This window comes from Protomyctophum bolini (assembly GCF_963924005.1).
Source record: "Protomyctophum bolini genome assembly, chromosome: 24".
In the NCBI taxonomy this organism is placed as follows: Eukaryota; Metazoa; Chordata; class Actinopteri; order Myctophiformes; family Myctophidae; genus Protomyctophum; species Protomyctophum bolini.
Window position 1 is genome coordinate 13,018,724 of NC_137885.1, and position 23,469 is coordinate 13,042,192.

The 23,469-nt window shown below is 42.8% G+C and overlaps 1 protein-coding gene across 1 annotated transcript; it reads right to left on the minus strand.

Annotated features, from left to right (window-relative positions):
- Positions 1-10,550: 10,550 nt before the first annotated feature.
- LOC308311756 (SLIT and NTRK-like protein 1) lies at positions 10,551-12,668 on the minus strand (the record flags this gene model as incomplete). The annotated part of the gene is made up of 1 exon (XM_080758539.1): positions 10,551-12,668. One exon carries the CDS (start codon positions 12,666-12,668, stop codon positions 10,551-10,553), a length of 2,118 nt encoding a protein of 705 aa, XP_080614665.1.
- Between the last annotated feature and the right edge of the window lie 10,801 nt (positions 12,669-23,469).

The window sequence follows — 23,469 nt, forward strand, 5'->3', positions numbered from 1 at the left end:
TCCGCTTGCCGTTCCGTGCCTGCATTATACATATAGTGTGTCCGTGCGTGCGTGCGAGTCATGGAGAGAGAACATAAAAGAGACTGTGATAGCCTATTATAGTGTACAGTATGTGTACAGTATGTGGGCACCCACATCTTTGCATCTATACTGTATGCGCGTGGGCTCTCAGGTCATGGGTAACGTTGCTGCAGCGTTTGTTGACTGTGCCCAGGAACATTTCAGATCATAATCATAATGCAATTTATTTTCCACTTGCTAAATGTCACTATAGGTCACACAGCAGACACAAATAGCCTGTATCACATAGTTCCAGTAAGACGCCCTGAAGGTGAGAAGCGACCTCACCCTACAAAGGGGCGAGGTCATGCTGAAAGAACAGAGCTTCTTAATACGGCACAGTTGAGAAGCAGGAGTCAAACTATTATTCTGGTTGTCCGTGAGGTCAGATGTAGAGTTGCTGGCCGGCTCCATATATTCAGATAGGCTATGTCAAACCATGTATATGGCAATCCAGGGTTTGATGAGGTCAGTGTCGTGATCTTCATATATGGAGATCCAGGTGATGATAGTCAGCTCCACATACGGAGATCCATATGGGCTGTACCGACTTGATTCATTTGCAAGTTTGAGTCGCGTCGCGGCAACCACACTGGTTGGACTGACAACCATATATGGAGATCTAAGGGTCTCCATGATGTCACGCGGCATGACCATATATGGGGCCGTGATGTCACGAGGCGTGACTATATGGAAGCATGATATGGATGAGCATATATGGAGGCGTGTCGTGATGTCACGAGGCATCATGTCACAAGGTGTGACCATATATGGAGGCATGGGTGACGCAACAAACAAACAAACAAACAGGAAATGCAGGTTTTCATAGTGGTTCCCAGCATCTGACATTGTTTAGAGAATTATACAGTCACTCTCAATGTCTCACATGGAGTGAAAGTTTCCTACTGTAGACATTTTTGGTCAGCATTTATGGAAATTATTTACATCAATATTGACCCAATGATTGACCTTTGCATGCTGTGTGAAACCGATACTAAAAGACCCATCAGAATCCATCTTCTAAAGACAGGAGCATTTCATTTTCCCCAAGCAGCACCGTGGCACTATTTTGGCTTCAAAGTATTGTGGTTTAGGGTTTAGTGCAACTGGTGTGGCTTGCACTAAACGGCTGACACCGCATCTCTACACTGGCAAGGGGGAGCTATAGTTCTCTGAGTCTGCATTTAGTTGAGGAGACGCATTGTGCATGACAGACGGTGACAGGAGAGAGAAAAATGGTGGTGTCGACTGACACAGTGACAGGCGTGTGCTTACATGCACAACACAGACAGACAGTGGATTACCTCTTGTTCCAACTAAATAACTCTTGAGTCCTTAATGTAGCAAGCAGCTTCCAACTAGGCTACAACGCGTTGTGATCATGTGTATAGCCTAAATGATCCACCGCTGGATTACAGAGTTGACTTCTCCTCTTTCCAGCTGTAGCCTATATTGCTCGTTATTGCTTTCTCGTTAAGCAAGCCTCGTCCGAAAGTTTAACAATGTACACTGAGCAACAGAGTAGTGTAACATTTTAAGTCCCTACAGAGGTTAAAACTGTCAACTTATAAGCAGTGAATATTGATATGAGGTCATGTTTGCCTTGTATACCATTGAAAGGCAAAACAATGAAATGCAAAGTCATGTATTGCTACAGTATGTGAAAAATGGGAAAACCTTGTTTATTTGAGCTTTTAGTTAAAATTAGAAGAAAGAAATTGCATTAAGATAAGATTTTGTTTGTTAGAAAAAGATTGGCATAATAATAACTGATCTTAATATTGAGCCATAATGGGTTTATTTATAATATTTTGCCATAATCATGCATGGTACAATGGTACAAAAAGATCTAGGCCGCAGTAGCATTTTATTATTTATTATTTCATTTGACCTCTTCTTTAAGTTATTTTATACCATTTTGGAACCAAAATAAGGAATCGTTAGGAACCGGAATCGATAAGAAGAACCAGAATCGGTACCAAGGTTTCAGATCAAGATTGTTTTCTGTTTCCTATCAAATAAGAGGGAACAAAATCTGGTCTTGGTCTCGACCTCCCTAGGTATTGGTCTCGACCTCCCTAGGTCTTGGTCTTGTCTTGGTCTCGACCCCCCTAGGTCTTGAGAGAGAGTGCTGCTGTACAAAATGTGTTCGCAGGTTCTTGCTGCGCTCCATCAATAGGCCAAAGTACCCTTGGCCCAGTTTCGAGCTGCTCTCTGTGACCAGCTACTTAATTGTAAAAAGTGATGGGGGCAGGCTTCATTGGACTCAGGCCAACACGGCTTTGGGAAATAAAAATATCTCATAGCCCAGCATGTCTGTGTTGAATGTGGGTTTGTGCATTATGATACTGTATATTGTGCATGTCTGAATGCATGTACAGTACATATCTGTGTAAGGCATGTATGCCTGTATTACAGTGCTCAGCTTAGACAGATATACCTCCCACTATCAAAACAATCTTACATTTCCGCGATTTATGACGCTATTTTGTACCATGGTTAAAGTTCCCAATTCACCAATGTAATCAGATCATTTAGACTAGAGCCACATAACGCCTCAAATGCCAGTGAGGAATGGGCAGGCATGTGGCGGCTAAATCAAATCAATGAGCTAATCTGTATGTGGTGGCTGGGAGTGGAGGATTTCTTGGAGCTGGAGGAAACACTCCGTAGGACATTCACTCATCTTGATTAAAAGGCCCACTCACACAGGCTCACATAGGCACATTGAGCAGGTTTGCCACTGGATCTGGGTCAATTACAACTTTAAATCTTATCAATTCCTTTGAGTATTTGCTGTAGTCTGCATGTCACGCATGGTAAACATACATATACGTTAAAAAAATTATTTGGACCGCTGATTTACTCACTGCTGGACTGTCCAGATGGTAAAAAAAAAAAAGTGCCCGGGCTGGTGGTGGTGAAATCGGGTTCAGTAGAGGTAATGCCAAGTCAATACTTTAAGAGATCTTGGCATGCAGGCTAAAGTTGATCCAAACAGAAGATGGATGAGCAACTCCAGAACACACAGGCTAGTCTTTCACATAATTGAAGAAGTGCCTGCAGGGCTGTGAGCCCAATAGCATTAACACAAAGTTATTATTATGTTATTTGTATTTATTACCATTTCTTTCTAGTTTGGAAGACAATGATTACCTAAGCTAATGTTTATAACCCACCAGTGTGAGACCTAATAGAGGGTATATGCGCATGACATCATCATCATACCCAGATATTATGCAGGCATGCCTACAGAGTGGCATACAACTATACTTCCTGGCCTTGACAGCCCATACATCCAATACATCCAAACAGAAAAGTCCTATCTGATTGCACTAAACAACGTTAAATTACCTTAAACTCACTTTGCCACTTGATTTGCCACTCAATTTACGCATGCTTTATTGCCTCTATAGACAAATTCAACATATTTCCTCTCTTTTACCTGCTATTTACTAACACTAACTTTACAAAGATGCCCAGAACATCTGGATGTTCTGGGCATAGTTTATGACTGCTCTTTATGGCTATAGGCTATAGGCTAAACATTTTACAGTTGAAGGAGATATAAATACATTCCATATGTATGAAACAACAACAACAAGAATAAGAATAACGATGAAAACAAGGGGATAAACAGAAAAAAGCTAAGCCCTAGGGATGAAACCAAGCAATCATTGCTGAACACCTCCTGGGTCTAGGACTCAGGCTGAGTGATTGGATTGCTGTACTGGGGATGCTGACGAAGCCACAATGGATCACCTGGGACTTTGGCCAAGCCTAACAGTCTCATCCCCCCAACCAAGCAACCAACTGGGGAGCCTGACAAATTATGTGCCCACGGGCATAAAAAAGGAGAATAAATACAAAAGATAAAATACAAAAAAGCTATACATTTTCCAGTCATTATTCCACACTTTGATATGGTTTTACTTTATCAAAGTGTGATGTTGCCAACTTGCCATCTGTGCCTCTTTTTTTTGTCTTGATGTTGTGCTCAACAGGAACCGCAAAGTCTATGTAGAACAACGACAGATGTCGAACCTGCTAACGGCACTATTGCCTTACACATGCGATGTAGTCGTTAGTAGGAATGTAAACGCAGGAGCACCAAGCAGTGTTTCATAGTTTTCATTTAGTTTTAGTCACATTTTAGTCACCTGGAATGTTTTAGTGTTTAGTATAGGTTTAGTCGACTAAATATCGTGAGATTTTAGTCGACTAAATCTACAGTTGATTTAGCCAACCAAATTGTATTTTGGCGGGCTTTTATTTGGTCGGGACAGTGTATATTGATGAACAATACATTAAAAATGCAGTGTAAATATACCAGATTTGCTAATTTCCATCTGCAGTCCCCAGACATCAAACAATACAAACAGGACTGACATACAGGACATACAGTAGCATACAAATACCTAGTACATTTCAAACGTAATAAGACTATAGTAAGAATAAGAAATAAGAAAAGATTAAACTATTAGATAAAACTATTATTAGGGTAGGTTTACTCTAATAATCACTCTAAATAATAACACAGCATACAAAAGAAATACACCTAAAATAATCATGAATGGTTGCAGCTTTGGTTTTCAAGCAACCATTTTTTAAGATTGTATTTAAAAGAGGAAAATGTAGCACATTCCCTTATATGCAGAGGAAGTCCATTCCATTTTACACAGCCTTGTACTGAGAGGACATTTTGGCCGAATGTTGTTTGCCGGTGCGGCACTTCGCAGTCTCCTCGAGTTGTTGCTCTGGTACTGATTCATTTAATTTATTACTGGATCTCTTGTGCACTAGCCCCTGACGAAATTGTCAATATATTATTTTGTTTTAGTCATCCTAGCTTAGTTTTCATGTAGTTTCAATTTAGTTTTCCTCAGTGAAAAAAGGTAGTCGAACATTTTTTGTCTTAGTTTTAGTCGACGAAAACACTGGCACCAAGGTGGAGACAGTGATAGCCTATACAATAGAGGGTATGCGCGTGACATCATCCTCATACCCGGAAGTTATGCAGGAACGCCTACTACTTTCTGGCCTTGACAGCCCCTACATCCAAACAGAAAAGTCCTATTTGATTGCATTAAATTACTTTAAACAACATTAAATTCACTTTGCCACTCGATCTGCCGTGCTGGTAGGGCTGTATGCAAGAAACAACGTACACAAAATAAAATTAAGTACACGAGAGCATTTGAATTAACTTGAATCTTAGCTTTTGTGAGATGAAATACTGTGTTGTAAATACTAATGCTTTGTGAGTTTCATCTGACTTGGCCATGTTAGATTGTATTAAATGATGAATTGATTACTCAGCTATTTTGAATACTGAAGAAAGTGACACATTTTGTGTAGCATGATCAAACAACATGATGTGGGGGAAAAGTGTTTAACCCATTTAGACCTGAGGACAATTCTACAAATCCTGACAGTTTTCTGGAAAACCCATGTTTCTATATGTCAGTCGTTCGCAAACATTTTCACGTCAAAGACTCCCCAAAATATATGTAATTGGCCACCGACCGCCATCTGGAAAAAGATTGTTCCAGGGGACCCCCCCAGAAGCAAAGATTTGAGTTAAATACTTTTTTTAATTCAATAGATTTGCGCCACATTTTCACGTTTCTTTTTTCTTCAAAAATAGCAGATCTACAAGCTCGTAGCGCGGCACTTGGTGCCGCACTATGAGCTTGTAGAACTGCTATTTTTCAATAGCTAAAGTATAACATAATGCATTGCATTGGGTTCCCGCCCAGAATGTTTTGAAAGTTTTCCAAATGCATTCCTTCCTTGTACCCCTGGAGTAAAGGACCTGGGCCACTTCCAGAGCCAGAGAGGCCCTTGCATGAAAGCCGTATTAAGTGCTATGACGTGTGCCAATGATGTTACCCTGCTGGAAGTGCTGCATGAACTGCCATCTCCTCAGAGGGAGGTGAGTGGCTATATCACACCAGCTACACTAGGCCTGCTGGGCCAGAACCGTACGACAGGCTATGTCACACTACACTAGGCCTGCTGGGCCATAACCGTATGACAGGCTATGTCACACCAGCTACACTAGGCCTGCTCGGCCATAACCGTACGACAGGCTATGTCACACCAGCTACACTAGGCCTGCTCGGCCATAACCGTACGACAGGCTATGTCACACTAGCTACACTAGGCCTGCTGGGCCATAACCGTACCACAGTGCTATTGGCACAGTGCGTTCAAAGGACAAGGTGTGTGTGGACATCCAAGTATCATCATCACACAGAATAACCGATTTCGACCTGGGAACGATTCTATCGTTCTCAAACACTTTCATGTCACTTTTCGCGATTCTTCAAAAATAGCAGACCTACAAGCTCGTAGCGCGCCAATCGGAGGCGCGCTAGATGAGCTTGTAGATCTGCTATTTTTCAATAGCATAATGATAGCACCAAAAGGGGTTCCCGCCCAAAATGGGATAATAAATACATTCATAGCTCTACATTCAGCCATTTACAACCATTGGACACGGGCCAATGTCGTGGTGCTCTGCAGTGTAAGTGCATTTATGTGAGAAGAACATAAATGCTGTTGTGTTGCCAGGAGCTGTTGACTGACAGTATACATATACAGTACATATCATGTGTTCTGCTACAGCATTTGCCTTTTTCTATATCCAAAGCATTACATGCATCTCAGCTTGACCAGGATACTAAAGTAACTTGTGCATAAAGGGCAGTGTTGCTTTCAAGTATCCTGTATGACTTGAAAACAATACTGCACTTTATGCAAAGTTATACTTTAGTTACAAATCTGTATTTCCCTATACAAATGCTGCTAAACAATCTCTCTATCTTTGCTAAAGCCTCTGTATTTAGGTTGAATTCATATGTAATGTCCATTTATATGCAATGTCCCATCTAAATAAATACAAAGTAAAGATAACAGTGCTGTGTTGTGTAATCATAGCCTGTGTTATTGTTTAGATAAATACCCAAGTGAGAATAATACCATTTTTAAGGGACTTATATGACACTTAAACTTCAGACTTTTGCTCCCGAACAAATTTCCTTCGGGATTAATAAAGTGTCTGTCTGTCTGTCTCAAATGCAGCACATGTCCACTTGAGGATACACGATACCAAATATCATACTGTATTTTGGGGAGTTGGTATATAACACAGATAATATTTGACTTAGTTTGAAGACGGATACATTGAGCTGTTATAAAACAGGACATACAAGCAGAATTCAATGTAACATAAAGACCATCACCAGACCACGCTCCTCCAACCAGGAGGAAGTTGTAAACGCGCCAGCACCCCCATGGAACCCTCATTGCAGATATAAGTCAAATGCAATAAAACTTCAAATGCAAACATTGTATTTTACTCAACCTTCAACCACAGTTTATTTAACAAAATGTAAGCAGGTCAAACGCCGCAAAGCATATTAACATAACTTTAAAACACACAGCACTTAGAAATGAATGTAACTTTTAATACACAGCACTTGGTAAATGATGTGAAATCATCAATGGGGGTCGGGTAGCACAGTAATATTCCACAGAACAGACACATACTGTAGTTGTATCCCGTATTCTTCTCCCACTGATTGAACAGATAGAAGGAAACAGGGATTGGGGGGAGATGGTGGCGAGTTGGACAAAAAGCAGGATTGTGGTTTAAAGGATATCGTCGCGAGATCTTTCGGAAGATATTAGTCCCCAAAGCTGTGTAGTGCCTGGTTACAGTATTACAGTGTGCGGATGATGGGGGGACATTAGGGAATCCATTATGTACAGGTATGCGCAAATATCCAGCGAGCGCACGCCACGTGCATGTGGATCTGCATGCATGCACTTGCACACGCGTGCGCAAATTCTCTCAACCAGAAACACAGCCACGCCACGGTAGGCGGAGTGTTTCAGCACCATGGACAGCGCCACACTAACAGACTGGGGTGGGCTGAGTGATTCCTATAGGTGTACACAGCAAGCAGTGTGATTCAGCACCACGGACAGCGCCACACTAACAGACTGGGGTGGGCTGAGTGATTCCTATAGGTGTACACAGCAAGCAGTGTGATTCAGCACCACGGACAGCGCCACACTAACAGACTGGGGTGGGTTGAGTGATTCCTATAGGTGTACACAGCAAGCAGTGTGATTCAGCACCACGGACAGCGCCACACTAGAGCATGGAAGGTGGAACAGTGTGTAAACCCATCTCAAACAGACTCGCACGCTGTAGTTTTAGGTAGTTGTGAGCCAAATTAGGTTCACTGTTTCAATATAAGCCATATTACAGGTGTGCGTGTGTGTGTGTGTGTGTGTGTGTGTGTGTGTGTGTGTGTGCCTATATGTATATATATCCTTTTATATAAAGAAAAGGAAAGAAAGTCAAGAGCATTTCTTCTTTACATCGTGTTCAAAACAAGATTGCACATTCCTTTGCGTCTTTCTCGTGTACTGCAGAGAAAGAGATGAATCTATACATTATGGGATAGGTATAACGTATTATTGGTGATATTGGATTTAATGCATCCATCTTTGATGGCATGTGGCATTTATTTGACATGGCATTTGTTTTCACGAGCCCACTTGACCATGCACATCACCCAAAAATAAATAAGCTATAGCTCAAGGTTCAAGATGCTTGCATTATCTAAATTTAATTTTCCCCCAGTGTGTGTGTGTGTGTGTGTGTGTGTGTGTGTGTGTGTGTGTGTGTGTGTGTGTGTGTTGTGGGGGGGGGGGGGTTGATTTGTACACAGTATTCTAATCTGTAAAGTTCAGTGAGTTTCAGTTCTGTTCTTAGTTGGTGACGATTAGGTGGCTTTACGAAAGCTCACAATATAATAAAAGCGAATCAATCATAGCCTAGAAGCTTTTTCTTTTTGGAGGGATTTCTTTTTTTTCTCTATACCAGCTCAGTGGCCTTGTGTTGTTTAATGTCCTGAGATTGGGAGGTTTCAATCCCCGGTTGGGTCATACCAAAGACTATAAAAATGAGAGGCCCAATGCCTCTCTGCTTGGCAGTCAGCATCAAGGTTTGGATTGGGGGGTATAAGTCCCTGCGACATATAGCCCAGGGGGTGTGGGCTATGGGATCCATCTTGCGCCACCCTTATCCCTTGTTATCCCTAAACTTATTTTGTCATTTTTTACTATTTTAAAATAGTTCAACGAGCCGATCTACATAATACAACTGTGAGCTTGTAGATCCGCTATTTGAACTATTTTAAAAGGGTTTTTTAAATAGTCAAAAATTGCAAATAAATGTAGGGACAAGGGTTAAGGAGTTGCGCAAGATATAGCCATATGTTTGTATTTATTCATCAAGCTGCCTCACGCTACACAAACAGAAGATAGGCTCCTGCATGGCCTAGTTCGGCAAGGCTTACTTATACGTTTTTCTAACTTAAAAACAATTAGTTCTATATAGTCTACCTGCGTTCTGTACACCGTACTGTACATGGGCCTATTATAGCTCCATTGAAAATGCTATTTTTCTTTGTGTTCTGTATAAAACAAACAAAAACGATACAAACAACGATAACAACAACAACAACAAAGGTTTAAACCATACCTTCACGTGACTGAAAGTGTTGTGTTAATTCCTCTCACCGAAGAGGCTAGATTGACCCACAAAACCACGGAACTGTTATTTTAGCTACACTGACAAGCATCAGAGTGATGGTATTATAGCAGCTTATCTGCAGTAAGTTAAGGGTGATATTTGAAAGTCAACACCATAAAAGAACACAGTGTACATTCATAAAGGTGATGATGACTGACTGTGCAACTAGTCTAAATAACCCCAACTTTTTTTTTTTACGAAAATAACATGCATTGGCAGCTTTGAACACTTCCAACACTCCTTCCTGATTTATCGTTTCTTGTTGTCTTTTTTTCTTTCCCTCTCTCTCTCTCTCTCTCTCTCTCTCTCTCTCTCTCTCAAACGTCTTGTTTTTTAAACGGTAAAATACAAATCCCAACTGCAGGTTCACCCAAAAAAGAAAAGAAAAAAAGGAGGAAAAAAAGAAGAAAGATATACAAAACAAAAAACAAAACCGGAATGGCACTTTGTAATAGTATAGGCTTATAATTATCTACAGCATATTAGCCTATATACTCGGCATAATTATTCATATAGAACATGAAAAGGTCAAGTTGCCTTTTCTGGGTTGATTAATGTAGGTGTTATGGTTCCTCATCAGTGTGTTGAAACCATGCGAGAAATATCATCATGCAGATTATGATACACCGGTCCGATTATTTACATTACATTCATGCGCTCGCGTGCACCCCCCCCCCCCCCCCCTCCGTCTCTCTCTCTCTCTCTCTCTCTCTGTCTCTCTCTCTCTCTGTCAGAAACAGTACATACATTACAGTATATTCGGGCCTGTGCAGCAAGACTGACTTACTTGAATGTCTGTGACTCAGTCCATTGTGGTACGTATAGGCCTATATGTGTGTAATATTAGGCCCTTTAAACAGGTCTAAAGCTATTCGTTTTACACATCGTTTGTCGTGGAGAAGTGCACGCTGCAGTCAAAGCTGCTGTGCGCGCCCCCGCCTGCGTGGTAAGGCCCGCCGCCTCTGTGCCAATAAGAGGAGTCGCACACAGTCTGTAAGGAGTTGATCTCCGAAGCGGAGGAGTTCCCGTCCCTCCGCTTTGACTTCTTGCGGTTCCTCAGGATGAAGACGAGCATTCCCACCACGGTAAAAGCAGACGTGACAAACACCAGTAGCAACCCGGGCACGAGGACCGAGATTGACACGCTGCTCGGCTCCAAATAAGAGTTCGAGCGCGACCCCGAGTCCACTGTAAAAGTGCTATTTTTGGACAGGGAGGTGGGCGAGATTCTCTCGTATAATTTGGGGCACATGAGGTCGTTTTGGACGCGGCGGAAATCTTTATTCCAAAAGTCCTCCGGGGACTCGCATTTGAGCTCGCTCAGAATGGCGTCCGGTGCGAGTTTCTCCGTCCACAGCTTGAAGGGCACGATGTTGCACGAGCAATCCCACGGGTTTCCGTGCAAATCGATCTGTAAAATGGAACTGAGCTGGTCTAACACGCCAGTCACCGGGAGGTGCGTGAAATAATTATTGTGCAGGCTAATCTTGGATAAAGAAGTTCCAAGGAAAGAATCCACGGCCAAAGATTTCAGCAAGTTGTTGTTGAGCAACAAAACCTTCAGTTTGGGCATGGGGCTGAACGCACCTGCCACAATGAGCTGAATATCGTTGTATTCCAAACTGAGATATTCCAGATTCTGTAGGCCAACGAACATCTCCGCAATGAGCGTATCCAGGTAGTTCTTATCCATATACAGCCACATGAGCTCAGTCAGGTTGTGAAAGGTGCTGTTGTCAATCACCTTGATGTTATTGCCCCCCAAGTGCAGCAGGTTGAGGCTCGAGTACCCCAACAGGTGGTTCTTTTTAATGGCGTGGATGTTGTTATCTCTCATGTTCAGCTCGTGAGCGGCCAGGGGTTTGGGTTTGAGGTTGGACAGGCTCTCAATCTTCTTTCCCTCACAGTTGACCCCCAGACCCTGCCTGGATCCGATCAGCTTGCAGCTACAGGGCTGCGGGCATGTCGTGTTCCGCAGCTGCTCTCTCTCCACGTCCACACCTGTCACGGGAGTGGGCTTCGTGGTCAGCTGCCAGCTTTCACGCGGTTTGGGGCGGCTCTTTGGGCCGTGGCCTGGCGTCGCGGGTCCCCTGCCACCGCCACCAATCGGTTTGTAAGGCGTTGGGCGGGGGCCAGCTTTGGCGTGTTCCGAGGTCTCATCTTGGGTGGGAGGTGCCACCAGGCTGGTGTCAGCACCGCCGTTCTTTGAAGGACACAGATCAGCTTCTGAGGTTTCGTTCAAGTCTCCCCCCTGCAGTCTGGTCGGAGCCTCGCAGATCACCCTCCCAATGAGCGCATTATGCGGTATGTTATCCAGCCATTCCTTGAGAGAAAGCAGGTCGCAGTTACAGTCCCACGGGTTGTCCTCCAATAAAACCTCCACAATGCCCGGTATTTGTTCAAGGATCCCCTCATAAGGCACCGTTTTGATTCGGTTACCCCGCAGGTCGAGATGCGTAATGGGCACATGTTGAAACACGTTTATAGGTAGCGCACTGATTAGGTTATCATTAAGTATTAACACCTCGAGTTTATTCAGGTCCCTGAAAACCGCGGGGTCGATTTCCCTCAATAGATTAAAATCGGCTTGCAGATATTCCAAGTTGTCGAGCCCAATAAATATGCTCTTCCTGAAGGATCGTATCTTATTGTTATTGATGTGAAGCCTTTTCACCAGCTGCAATCCCAGGAAGGCGCCGGGGACAATATCGTGCAAGCCATTGTTTTCCAAATGCAGGCTTACAGCATTATAAAAGTTGGCAAACTCGTTGGGAAATAGCTTAGAGAGCGAATTCCCATGCAACAGCAAGTGGTAAAACTGAGAGCTGGGGCCAGTCAAATGTTGCAGAGTGGTGAGTCTCCTTTTTTCGCAGTCTATGTGCAGCTCTCCCTCGATCTCGCTGCAAGAGCATTTCTGCTCCTTACAAATGTCCCTTGTAACATTTCCACTGGCAACACAAAGAGCCGCATTCAGTAGGACAATCCAAATTTTCATTCCCGGTTTCAGGGCATGCGAGCGGTGAAATTAGTGTCCGCATTAACCCACCCGAAGAAAAAACAAACAGACGTCTAAATCCCGAAGAAAAAAGGGCAGTCTTTCATCATATCCATGCTGCATCTAAATATATATAACCTGCTCTCTGTGTCCAGATATCCAGTCGGTAAAACGACCATATGAAACGTTTCATTTGCATTGACTAAATCCTCATACGTCCCGCACGTTTAAGAAAAACGAAAAAAATGCGAATGGCTGCCTGCAGTATCGTCTTCGACTCCGACACACATTTTTGGGCAGGATCGTTAAAGACTGACCTTGCCAAATTTAACAAATCCGTGCCATTTTCTCCTGTCGTGCTGCTGCTGCGTGTTGCTGCATGCGGAGGGTATCGACGGGAGCTGTTCCCTATCCCCTGGTGCTGAATTCACACCCTGCGCCCAAGATTTAGTACAGACACACCGAATGCGTTGACGGATGTCAAATCGACTGATCCGGCTCCAGTACTGGAAGTAGCTGCATATACTCCGACCCCCCCCCCCCCCCCAGCACCTATAGAAATACCACAATGTAGAAACACTGTATGTCCTGTAATCGTTTTTTACTGGAATATAAAAGTACAATATTGGCATCAAAATATTGGTCTAGACTATAGCCTATACTTACTTATCAGTAGCAAATCGAATAGATATAGACCTATAGTGGAATGTCCCATTTCAAAATTGTTGGAACGTTACAGCAATGCATTCATCTGTCCATAATGTGTTGTTGCAGCTGCTGTTATATGGGGTTGATTTGATACTTTATCCCACAGCTGGGTATACATAATGTTACATATACTTTAATTAATACATAATGTCCAAAGCAGCTGTGCATGCACTTAACAATGTATGGAGTACAAAGCTGCCATATCTAATCCAAAAATCACACCCATGTGAAGTGAGGGGCGCTAATATATTAAAGATAACTCATGTGTAGCTATAATTATAGGTGATGTAATGGTTATGTAAAACAAACGGTGCAGACAAAACAGACATTAAATTATCTTTATTGTTAATGGCATTTAATGTCTGTGTTATAGGGACAAGATGACGTAAAATTTCCCTTCATTGTCAATGGCATTTTTAAAACAAACATTGTACTAAAAACAAACATTAAACCCTCTTTATTGTCAATGGCGTTTTTAAAACAAACATTGTACTAAAAACAAACATTAAACCCTCTTTATTGTCAATGGCGTTTTTAAAACAAACATTGTACTAAAAACAAACATTAAACCCTCTTTATTGTCAATGGCGTTTTTAAAACAAACATTGAACTAAAAACAAAAACATTCAACCTGTATATTGGAGGGGCTAGCGCCCCTCAAAAATTAATGAATAAATAAATAAAAATAAATAAATGCAAGAATAAATATGCAAAGAAACTTTTACACGAATAATTAAATGCAAAAATGAAATAAGTTAGTTATAGTTAGTTAGTTTGAATTAAATGCTAATAGTTTTAGTTTAGTTTATTTTATGGCCTATATTAGTTCGATTGAGTGATTGATTGAACACTTCATTAACAGTTTTCAAATAAAGTAGGCCTATACATAAAAATAGGCTACAGTTTAATACAACTAGTACAATGCTGAAAGATTGAACCCAAGGAAGGGTAACAGGTCAAGTAAATGCATGAAGTCCGGACAAGCATTTTCAGCTATGACAATCAATGACAATCAAATCTCTTAATTCACCCGCAATTGTTCGCCAGTAATATTGTATCTGTAATCATATCAGTACAGTTGATCTGTGAGCTCCCACATCGATTGTCCAATGGCTGTTAAGCGACATCATCAAGGTCCGCCCCCCTCATTAACATTGATGAAATACACATTTGGGCAATGAAGGTTAATGAAATAAATGTGGAAATAAATAAATACAGAAATAAATAAGGAAATAAATGCATAAAAACATGAATAAATCACTGCATATATTAAACTATATGCACTGTCAAAACTTGCGCCATGCACACAAGGAGGCCATACATGGCCTACTTGTGTGCAAGCAGAGCACGCAAGTACTGCTACTATAACTAATGTCTATTACTACTGCTGTTCTAAACACTTTAGACCCGTTATTGACCTTATATTATACCAACCTTGAAACGTACCTTAATTACGTCCAAGGGATTTGTGGGCTTGACCCCTAATAAATAAATTGACGCATAAATAAATTGACACATAAATAAATACATTCAAGTATTCATGTATGTTTCTTTGCATATTTATTTATTCATTCATTCATTCATTCATTCATTCTGTCAAAAGGCCCATGGAGACTCACTGCCAATCCAGCAATCAAGGCTGAGTGGCTGGCAGCTTGCTCACTGCACACATGCATGCTTCACCACACCGGCTTGTTGTCTACCAACCTCCAGCACCATCTCTCTCTTCACTTTCAACTGTGTGCGTCCACGAACCAAACGTGAGTCAGAAACCCAACTGTTTATTCATTGCCATAATCACCCATCATGGACTCACTGCACTGCCCATGTGCTTTGTAGTTTGGCTTGGATGTTTGCCACAGGTTATTGTTTACACTATGACCAGCAGTTCACCATTTCCTTAATGGTTTATTGAATTGAACTGTGGACTAATAGACGTAGTGTTTGGCCTGCCTAACTGCATCACACGTGTGTGTGCGTGTGTGTGTGTGTGTGCGCGCGTGTGCGTGTGTGTGCGCGTGTGTGTGTGTGTGTGTGTGTGTGTGTGATTGTATAGGCTGCCCTTGATGCTTTCATCCTACACATTAGGCCTACTTATTGGGATATTAATTCTTTCATGATATGAATATTATTTACTATTGAAGTTATTGGATTTAACTGCTATTTATGATTTGGCTTGTTGGATCTGTTTACTGATGCCAAACATTGTATATTGTTTGTTCCCTTTGTACAGCACACATCAATTAAATTAGTTTTTTGTTTGATAAAGAGCTGGAGAAACAAGGAGACTTCAGTTACTGAAAAAAACACTAGCAACGATTACTATCAAGATACAGAGCTATTTAACACATAAAATAATATCACTTACCCTACCATTAGGTTATACAACCATAACTGTAAACAGAAATCCTCTGCCTCGTCTGTGGTCAGCCTGGCCGGTGGCCTTGCCTGCTCACCCTTTGTCCATTACACCTATACCAACTATTTCCGAGTGCCACCACTCTTTCACATTAATTAATTAATTCATTAATTCATTATATTTCTTTGCATATTTATCTATTTATTGTTTGCGTTAATTATTTTAATTGTTGGCTTGCTTTTTTGTTTGTTCGTTAAAACACACGCGTTATATACTCAACAGAATATACATTTTCAGGATGCTAATTCAGGAGAGAAATCTTACAGGATAAACACATGACACTTGGAGTAATTAAACACATCAATGCAGACATAATTGGAATTGGAACACTATAAATCTGAAGCTTGATGAATGGGTTCTCTCTCCTGGTTGGAGGAAATGTGTAACCCACCCGAGAATGTATTTTCTCTTTACTAAAGAGCCAGAGAGATGGGAGACCCCTGTAAATTAACAAACACTTAACAGTCACTATACAAACAAACAAACAAACGTACAAAAACAAACATTTAGTTTTAACCAAAGACATGTCACTTACAGCACCTTTAAATCTTGTTTTCAAGATAGAGGACATCTGCAGACTAAGGTGGAGGAACCTCAGAGAGACATTTAAAAAAGAGGGGGAAAGGAACAAGAGTGGAGCTTCAGGCCAAAGGCCCGATTTCAAGTCCACATTAGATCAATGGGCCACCGATTACAATGTACAATGTAGGCAAGGGATTTAGCAAAGTAGAACCCTAGAAAAGCTGTGTGCTGTAGTGCTTCAAATAAACTAAGATGCCAGGTAAACAACGGACCTGAACCTTCTGTTCAAACAGCTATCTAAGAAAAACAAATCTAGAAGTAATAACAAAAACATGAGAAGTTACCAACATATATATATATATATATCTGCGTACTGTAGTATAGCATCTATTGGGACAAAAGGTGTCAAGAAGCGATACAAGGGGGGAAGCTATACGGGGTGAGAGGTGGAATCTGAAGAGGTTGGAGTGATTTTGCAGTTCTGACTACCATGGGGAAGTATAACCAACCCCTTACAACATGGGTTCCCAAAGTGGGGACTTGAGGGAGTTCCAGGGGGTACCTATAGCTCAATTGGAGATTGTTAGGAACCAAATGGACCCTTACGGGTCTGTAACTGGACAGACCCATTAGGGTCCATTTGGTTCCATTTGTACACTCTCGGAGTTAAATTAACAGTGGTTTTACAATATAAATTGGGGGTACCAGAGATAGAAATGCCATTAAATCGGGGATCCGTAGACTAATGCGTGTGAAACTGTTCGTCCTTGAAATTAATATGTTTCGGAATCACTGCTAGAGCCGTAAAAATCCTCCCTTATCGGGGTCACTGGCATATGTTTTCAAATGGGGTCTGTGGCCTAATAAATGTTGATTTGGGGGTTCTTGACACGAAAAAGTGCCTTACAAAGTATGCAGCCCCACTACCACTACGGACATCGCCTCACCCCAGTCAGGTCACCCGCCACCATTGCAGCCACCAGCACAGCCAGTCCAGACTGCGGCGCAGCCAACAGACGGGGCTCAGCCAGCCCGAGGCCGTGTCCTCCGCCGCGCTGCAGTCCGCCCGGTTGGCGTCGAGCTCCTCGGACGCGGTGTCCTCGGCAGCAGCGGTGGCGGGGAGGGTGGCGGCGGCCATATCTGCAGGCGTGAGGATAGGTGGGTCGGTGGAAAGACCTATAGGGGGCCGCGTGATAGGGGGCGGCCTAATGGGAGGGGGCCTGGCGGGCGGCCGCCTGAAAGGGGGCGGTCTGGTGGGGGGCACCCTGATAAGGGGCGCCGCCGCCGGGCGAGGGGAGGACGGAGTCCAGCGTGGCACGTGGGTGACTCCCTCCTCCTCCAGCTCCTTCCTGTGGAGTTCTATGATCTCGTTGCCCTGGATGATGCTATTGGCGTAATGTTTCATGACGAGCTTCTCCACCATGCTCTCGAAGCCAAAGAAGGACTTGATGTCCAGGCTGCCGACCTGCTCGAAGCACGTCCACTCTTCGTTCTCGGGGTGGACCGAATAGCAGCAGTTTTCGATGATGGTGAGCCGATTGGCGAAGGTCTCGTTGTGGGACCTGATGTGCATTGTCCTCTCCCGTCGGTTCAGTGTGAGCCTGTGGATGAAGTATACGTAATCCACCCCCGCCAGGCTTTTGAGGAAGCGCGGGACGTCCACGTCCACCCCACAGCGCCGCACCACCGTGTAAGTGGAACCGTCCTCGCTCGACTCCTGGCTGAGCACATCGCTGCCCACGAACATGGGCAAGATGTCGCATTTGGGGAAACGCATCTCGTAGGCCAGCACCACTAGCTCAAAGGGATACTTGTATACCCGTATAGGTGGCTGGTGCGTCTGCACCATGCTGGGGATGCTCCAATGACTTATATGGCTATATATATAAAAAAGCTCAGTTTTATACTTTCACTTGTGTTTCTGGATTATTGAGAAAATGGAATCCGTGTTTAGAAGCATTGCCCGTTATCGGAAGTATAGTGGAGGGCAGTCTGCGGCCATGTGGAACTACATCATTATCTGCGCAAGAATGATCATCAATCATCTTGCCGACTTCATATCGATGTGGTCTGCAGAGTGCTGTTGTTTGGAACGCTGCTAATATACCAGATATATTGGTACGTCATATGTCGCATGTCAAACGTCACACACCAAGGTTGACCAATCTGTGAAGGCAAAGGGTTGGAAAGGGACATAATGGGCATAATCGAACGCACACATGCAGACACATAAGCTCCCAGTCATGCGTGCCTGATGATGAATTCAGTATTGAGAAGTTCATTATGTAAATGTTGAGTTGCATGCTGGGAGTCGGAGTGCTATATGCAAGTTTTTTTTGATTGCTCTGTGATGTGAGAGACAGTGTGATGCTATTATGTTCTGATGACTGTCAGGGATATTAAGGAAGGGAATAGGGTCCACCGGCCATACAAAAATAAATAATTATGTAACGTACAGTACTTAAAAGACGAGAGTAAGGTATTGTAATGGGGCCTAAGTAGCAACTAATTTACAGTAATTAAACTTGATATATTGATCCCAGCGATGATGTGATGTTGTTTAGTTGTGATCCTGTTAAGGGACTACATTTTTGATGCAAAATGTCTTCAAGGTCTAAGTTTTTCTTCCTCAAGAAAGCACCTTTTTCCACCATTTTCGCACACGTGCACACGTGCACACACGCACGTATGCGTTCTCTCTCTCTCTCTCTTTCTCTCTCTCTCTCTCTCTCTCTTTCTCTCTCTCTCTCTCTCTCTCTCTCTCTCTCTCTGCTTGCAAGGGCAATTCAATTTAGTTGCTTGCAGGTGGTGGGGGTGATGGCGTTGGGGGGGCCTTTTATCTGACTGCAATTGCTCAATTACCTCAAAATGTGTATTGCCTTTGGTGGAGTGGTGTGGTGGGTGGGGGGGGGGGGAAGCAATCAGGAACGGAAACCTGGTCCTGTATTCTGTGTAGTGAGGGGGAGAGGGGGCACACGATGCTTAATTACCCCACGGAAGGAGTCGTTTATTGACCTACAAACCTCGCCAATGTCGCCGAGCAGTCCCTCTTTAATGGCGTGCCTCACAGAGAGGGAAGCAGCAGGTGGCGGCGTCTGTGCAGGTCACAGTGACCTGCACCTGTCGGGGACGTTAGAGATCGATAATCACGTGCCGCCGCCGACAACACACCAACAATGCTTATCATATGCAGATTATACATTTCATTAATTTCCCTCACGTTGTCTGGCTTTAATGTAATGGACGTGTCATGTGTGTCGTACAGGCCGGATGGGTTGTGGGGGATGGGGGGGGTGACGCTGGTTAGCAAGCCAAGGCTACAGGCAATTGCGCACAGCCAGGTTTTATTGTCTGTTAATAGACGGCAATGAGAGCAATTGGGAGGAAAACTGATTTGAGGCCTATTTGGGCTGAACACGTGTAAGGTTTTTTTTTATAGGCTTGAGGCTACCTGCATGCCATTTCAAAAGCGAATATTTCCTCCTGAAAGAAACGTACAAACAAAAACTGTTGCCCGTGCAAAGGTTTTCACTACACGTAATACATCTTGAACACACACGCACGCACGCATGTGTAATGCAGATAATGTGTTTACTCCTGCCGGATTACTACACCTCCTGTAGCATATCCAGTTATCCACTGCTTTATTGTTGGGTTATTTGTCACTGTACATTTGCACATACATGAAATGAGTCTAATGTGGGCACTGCAGTTGCCAGTTAGGGGTTAAGTGTCTTGCTCATGGACACTTCAACACGATAGACTGGGCACTGCATATGGGAGCAAATCAGTAACCTTTCCTACAGGCTTTCTATGCCCACTCAGCTACATTGCCGCCCACAAGTATAGTAGATGCACTGCGTTGTTCCTGTGTGTACTGTCATTTCTGCTGCCAGCCGTGGCTCGAGGCATCATGTTTTTGGCTTGTCCGTCCATCAGTCCAGGGGGGTTATAATGTGAGTTTAGTGTTGCTATATGGATATTGTTGCAGTAGGATTCAGGGAGTTTTCATATATTTTGTGAAGGTTAATGTTAACCAAATTGCGCCACTTTTCAACCTATCTTCATAATAATACTTACTTACTTACTTAAGTTCTCGGTCACTGGCATTCGTCTCTGCGACCAGGTGCATCCCAGCCTCTTGGTGTCTGCCTGGAGATCCCGCCGCCGGCTGTTTTTGGGCCGGCCTCTGCTTCTCTTTCCCTGAAGGGTTCCAAGTCAGCGCCTGTCTGGTGGTGTTTGATACTGGTTTGCGCAGTGTGTGCCCGATCCATCTCCATCTTCTTTGTCCAATTTCTTCTGTTGCAGGGAGTTGTTTAGTTTTCATCCAGAGATCGTTGTTGCTTATTTTGTCCGGCCAGTGAATTTTCAGGATTCTCCTCAGACATTTGTTTATGAATATTTGCACTTTGCTTATTGTGGTCTTTGTAATTCTCCATGTCTCTGCCCCGTAGAGCAGGACGGATTTATCTTCATATAATAGGTCCTCACAAATAATCATGATAAAATGGCACGATTTCTTTCTACTCAGTCTGTGTCTCATAGGAGGGCTGTGGGCAGTTTAGAAATGGTCCTCAAAGAAACCGTCCTCAAAACATCATCATTAGGCAGATTTTTTTACAAAAATGTTTAGATTTTCATTATCGTGAGAACGATGGCTTCCATTTTCGCAACTTTTCAGGACAAGAAAGCCTGCAGTTTCTATTAGCTTGTATTCCCCATTGATGATGTCACTGGAGGACGGTTTCTGAACTGCCCACAGCCCTTATATGAGATACAGACCGAGTAGAAATAAATTGCGTCGTGTTTTCATGATTATTAGTGAGGACCTATTATATGAAGATAGGTTGAAAAGTGGTGAGTGGTCCTTTAACTGTAATGATGTATTTGTGGTATTCACAATCAACCCCTTAACATGGTGGAGTAGTCCACACTAATTGCCTTCAGCTAAGTATAAATATGCTGCCAGTATCTAACATGTGAGCAAGGCATCATCATGTCAACGTGTGTTGGACCTCCTGGTTTTTGTTTCAGTTTGGTAACTTTAGGCCTCTGTACTACACACACGCGCACGCAGGCACACAGTGTGAGAGAGAGAGAGAGAGACCACCATTCACTTCCTTAGTTCCTCGTAGACGGCTTGGCTCTGAAAATGTGCATGTGTGCCCAAATTACAATCCGATCCCCTTTGTATTTATTATAGAAGAAGAGTACAGATGTGAACAAAAGGGATTCTGCCTAGTGACGGCGCGCCGAGTGGAGAGGGAGCCAACTCCAGTCTCCACAGTACTGTACAGGTACTTAACCCCTGAAGTGATTATTTTCAGTTTCAGTTCAGTAGCAGATGAATCAGGTTGAGCATTCAATGTGAATTCTTATGTGAAGATGAATAAGCTTGGCAGCAACTATCTGAATCTATACAAGGTTTCTAGGCTAAATGTACCACTATTATTTCCCCTGTCCCGCCAACATATTTGTACTGCTGTATGGATGACATAGGGGAATAGACCTTGGAATTGGACATAACGAGAGTCAGTGGGGGAAGAAAGCATTCCAGATCCAATTCTCTCCATGCTGTCCTTTCTTGGTTATAATAGAATTGTTTGCGGGCAGACCTGTCAAGTAAATATTATGAGAACTTTTCTTATGAGCCTTCATAACCTCAACTCACAAAAACGATGCACACAAATAGCCCCAAGAAGGCAATAAGGTCAGGGCGTGTGTAGAACGTTTTGAAAGCAAATGGAAAAGTATAAAACCGCAATAAGCTGCAATTATCAGAGCCCTTGAAATGCCAGTCAAAGATAGATTGTGTATATTCTCAAACCGCGGTTGCAACTTATTAGGAGAGCGTAATAGAGGCATTCTTTAGGTCGACTTCTTGCTATTCGTGAAAAAATGACCACCACCAGAGAGGAACACAATGGAAGTCTGACTTCATTGCGGTTTCATCCTCGGACATGTTTAATTATTTGTGGACTATTTTCAATTCAAACATGCATCTGTATACATACAGATGTAGTCTTAACTGATGCTGCAGTATTACTTGGAACAGCACAATCATTCTCTGCAGTAACCTGCAAGTGCTGTAAGAAGATTAATGACATAGTGAAGCTATTGCTTTTTCTTGTGTACTCTCTTGGATTGCAATCATGTCAAATGCCACCGAACTCCATGCGGTCGTAATTACGCTGTTCTGACAACTGTGTGTGGGGACTCTCCCTTGAGGGAAAAACCCCTGCACTGCATTTTCCCCACATCTGCCTTTTATAGTGCCACCAGGAGGCCAACTTTTGTAAAAAACCTTTTTTTTTGTACTACATTCAGAAGCCATAAACAACGCTTTTTCTGAAGGTAAACTTTATTCTATTTGGTTTAGCGGTCTTAACATCTTGTTAATCCAGGAAACATCTTGTTAAGACATAGCCTTACTCATGGACCAGAGCTACATCCCTACCTGCTTTCTCTGCATCATTTAAGGCTGTTTCCAAATGTTCCAATTTTCTTTTAATTTCGACGTCGGGCCTAAAATTAAAGAAAAAAGTTTCGTCTTCCTTTTCCCGTTGCACTTTGCAGAGGGATTCCAGTAATTATTAAATTGATGGGCACTGATGCACAGAGGTAAACAGAAACAGATGTGACTCATTAAAAATGTATATGACAATAAAAAGGACCACGAATTTTAACACCTGACATTACTTGCATGCATATGGCCTCAGACATCAGTGAATATGCTGTACCAATTTATAATTTGCTTAACCAAGAGTTATGGCATACTCATAACTCCTCAGTGCTTTCTTCCCACACTCCATGCCCTTGACAAGGAGCATTTGACCTAATTAATTACAAGATAAATTACATTGTCATCCACGGCATCTAATGTGCAGCCAAGATGGGTATCCCTCGTCATGGAGTGGCCATAATATAGTCCGCTTGCACATTAGCATTTAAATAATGGTGAATTCTCAGTAAATTTGCCCCAGATTTATTTCCTCGTCGGTGCATGCCGTCGATGAATGATTCATGGTCACTGTTCTTTCATAATAGACATTTATTTTCCAATGATGTGCCACTCACGGTGAGATGTGACATTGACAAATGGATTGGACTTGGATTGGAACAAGTAGGTGTGCAGCACGGGATCCACACACT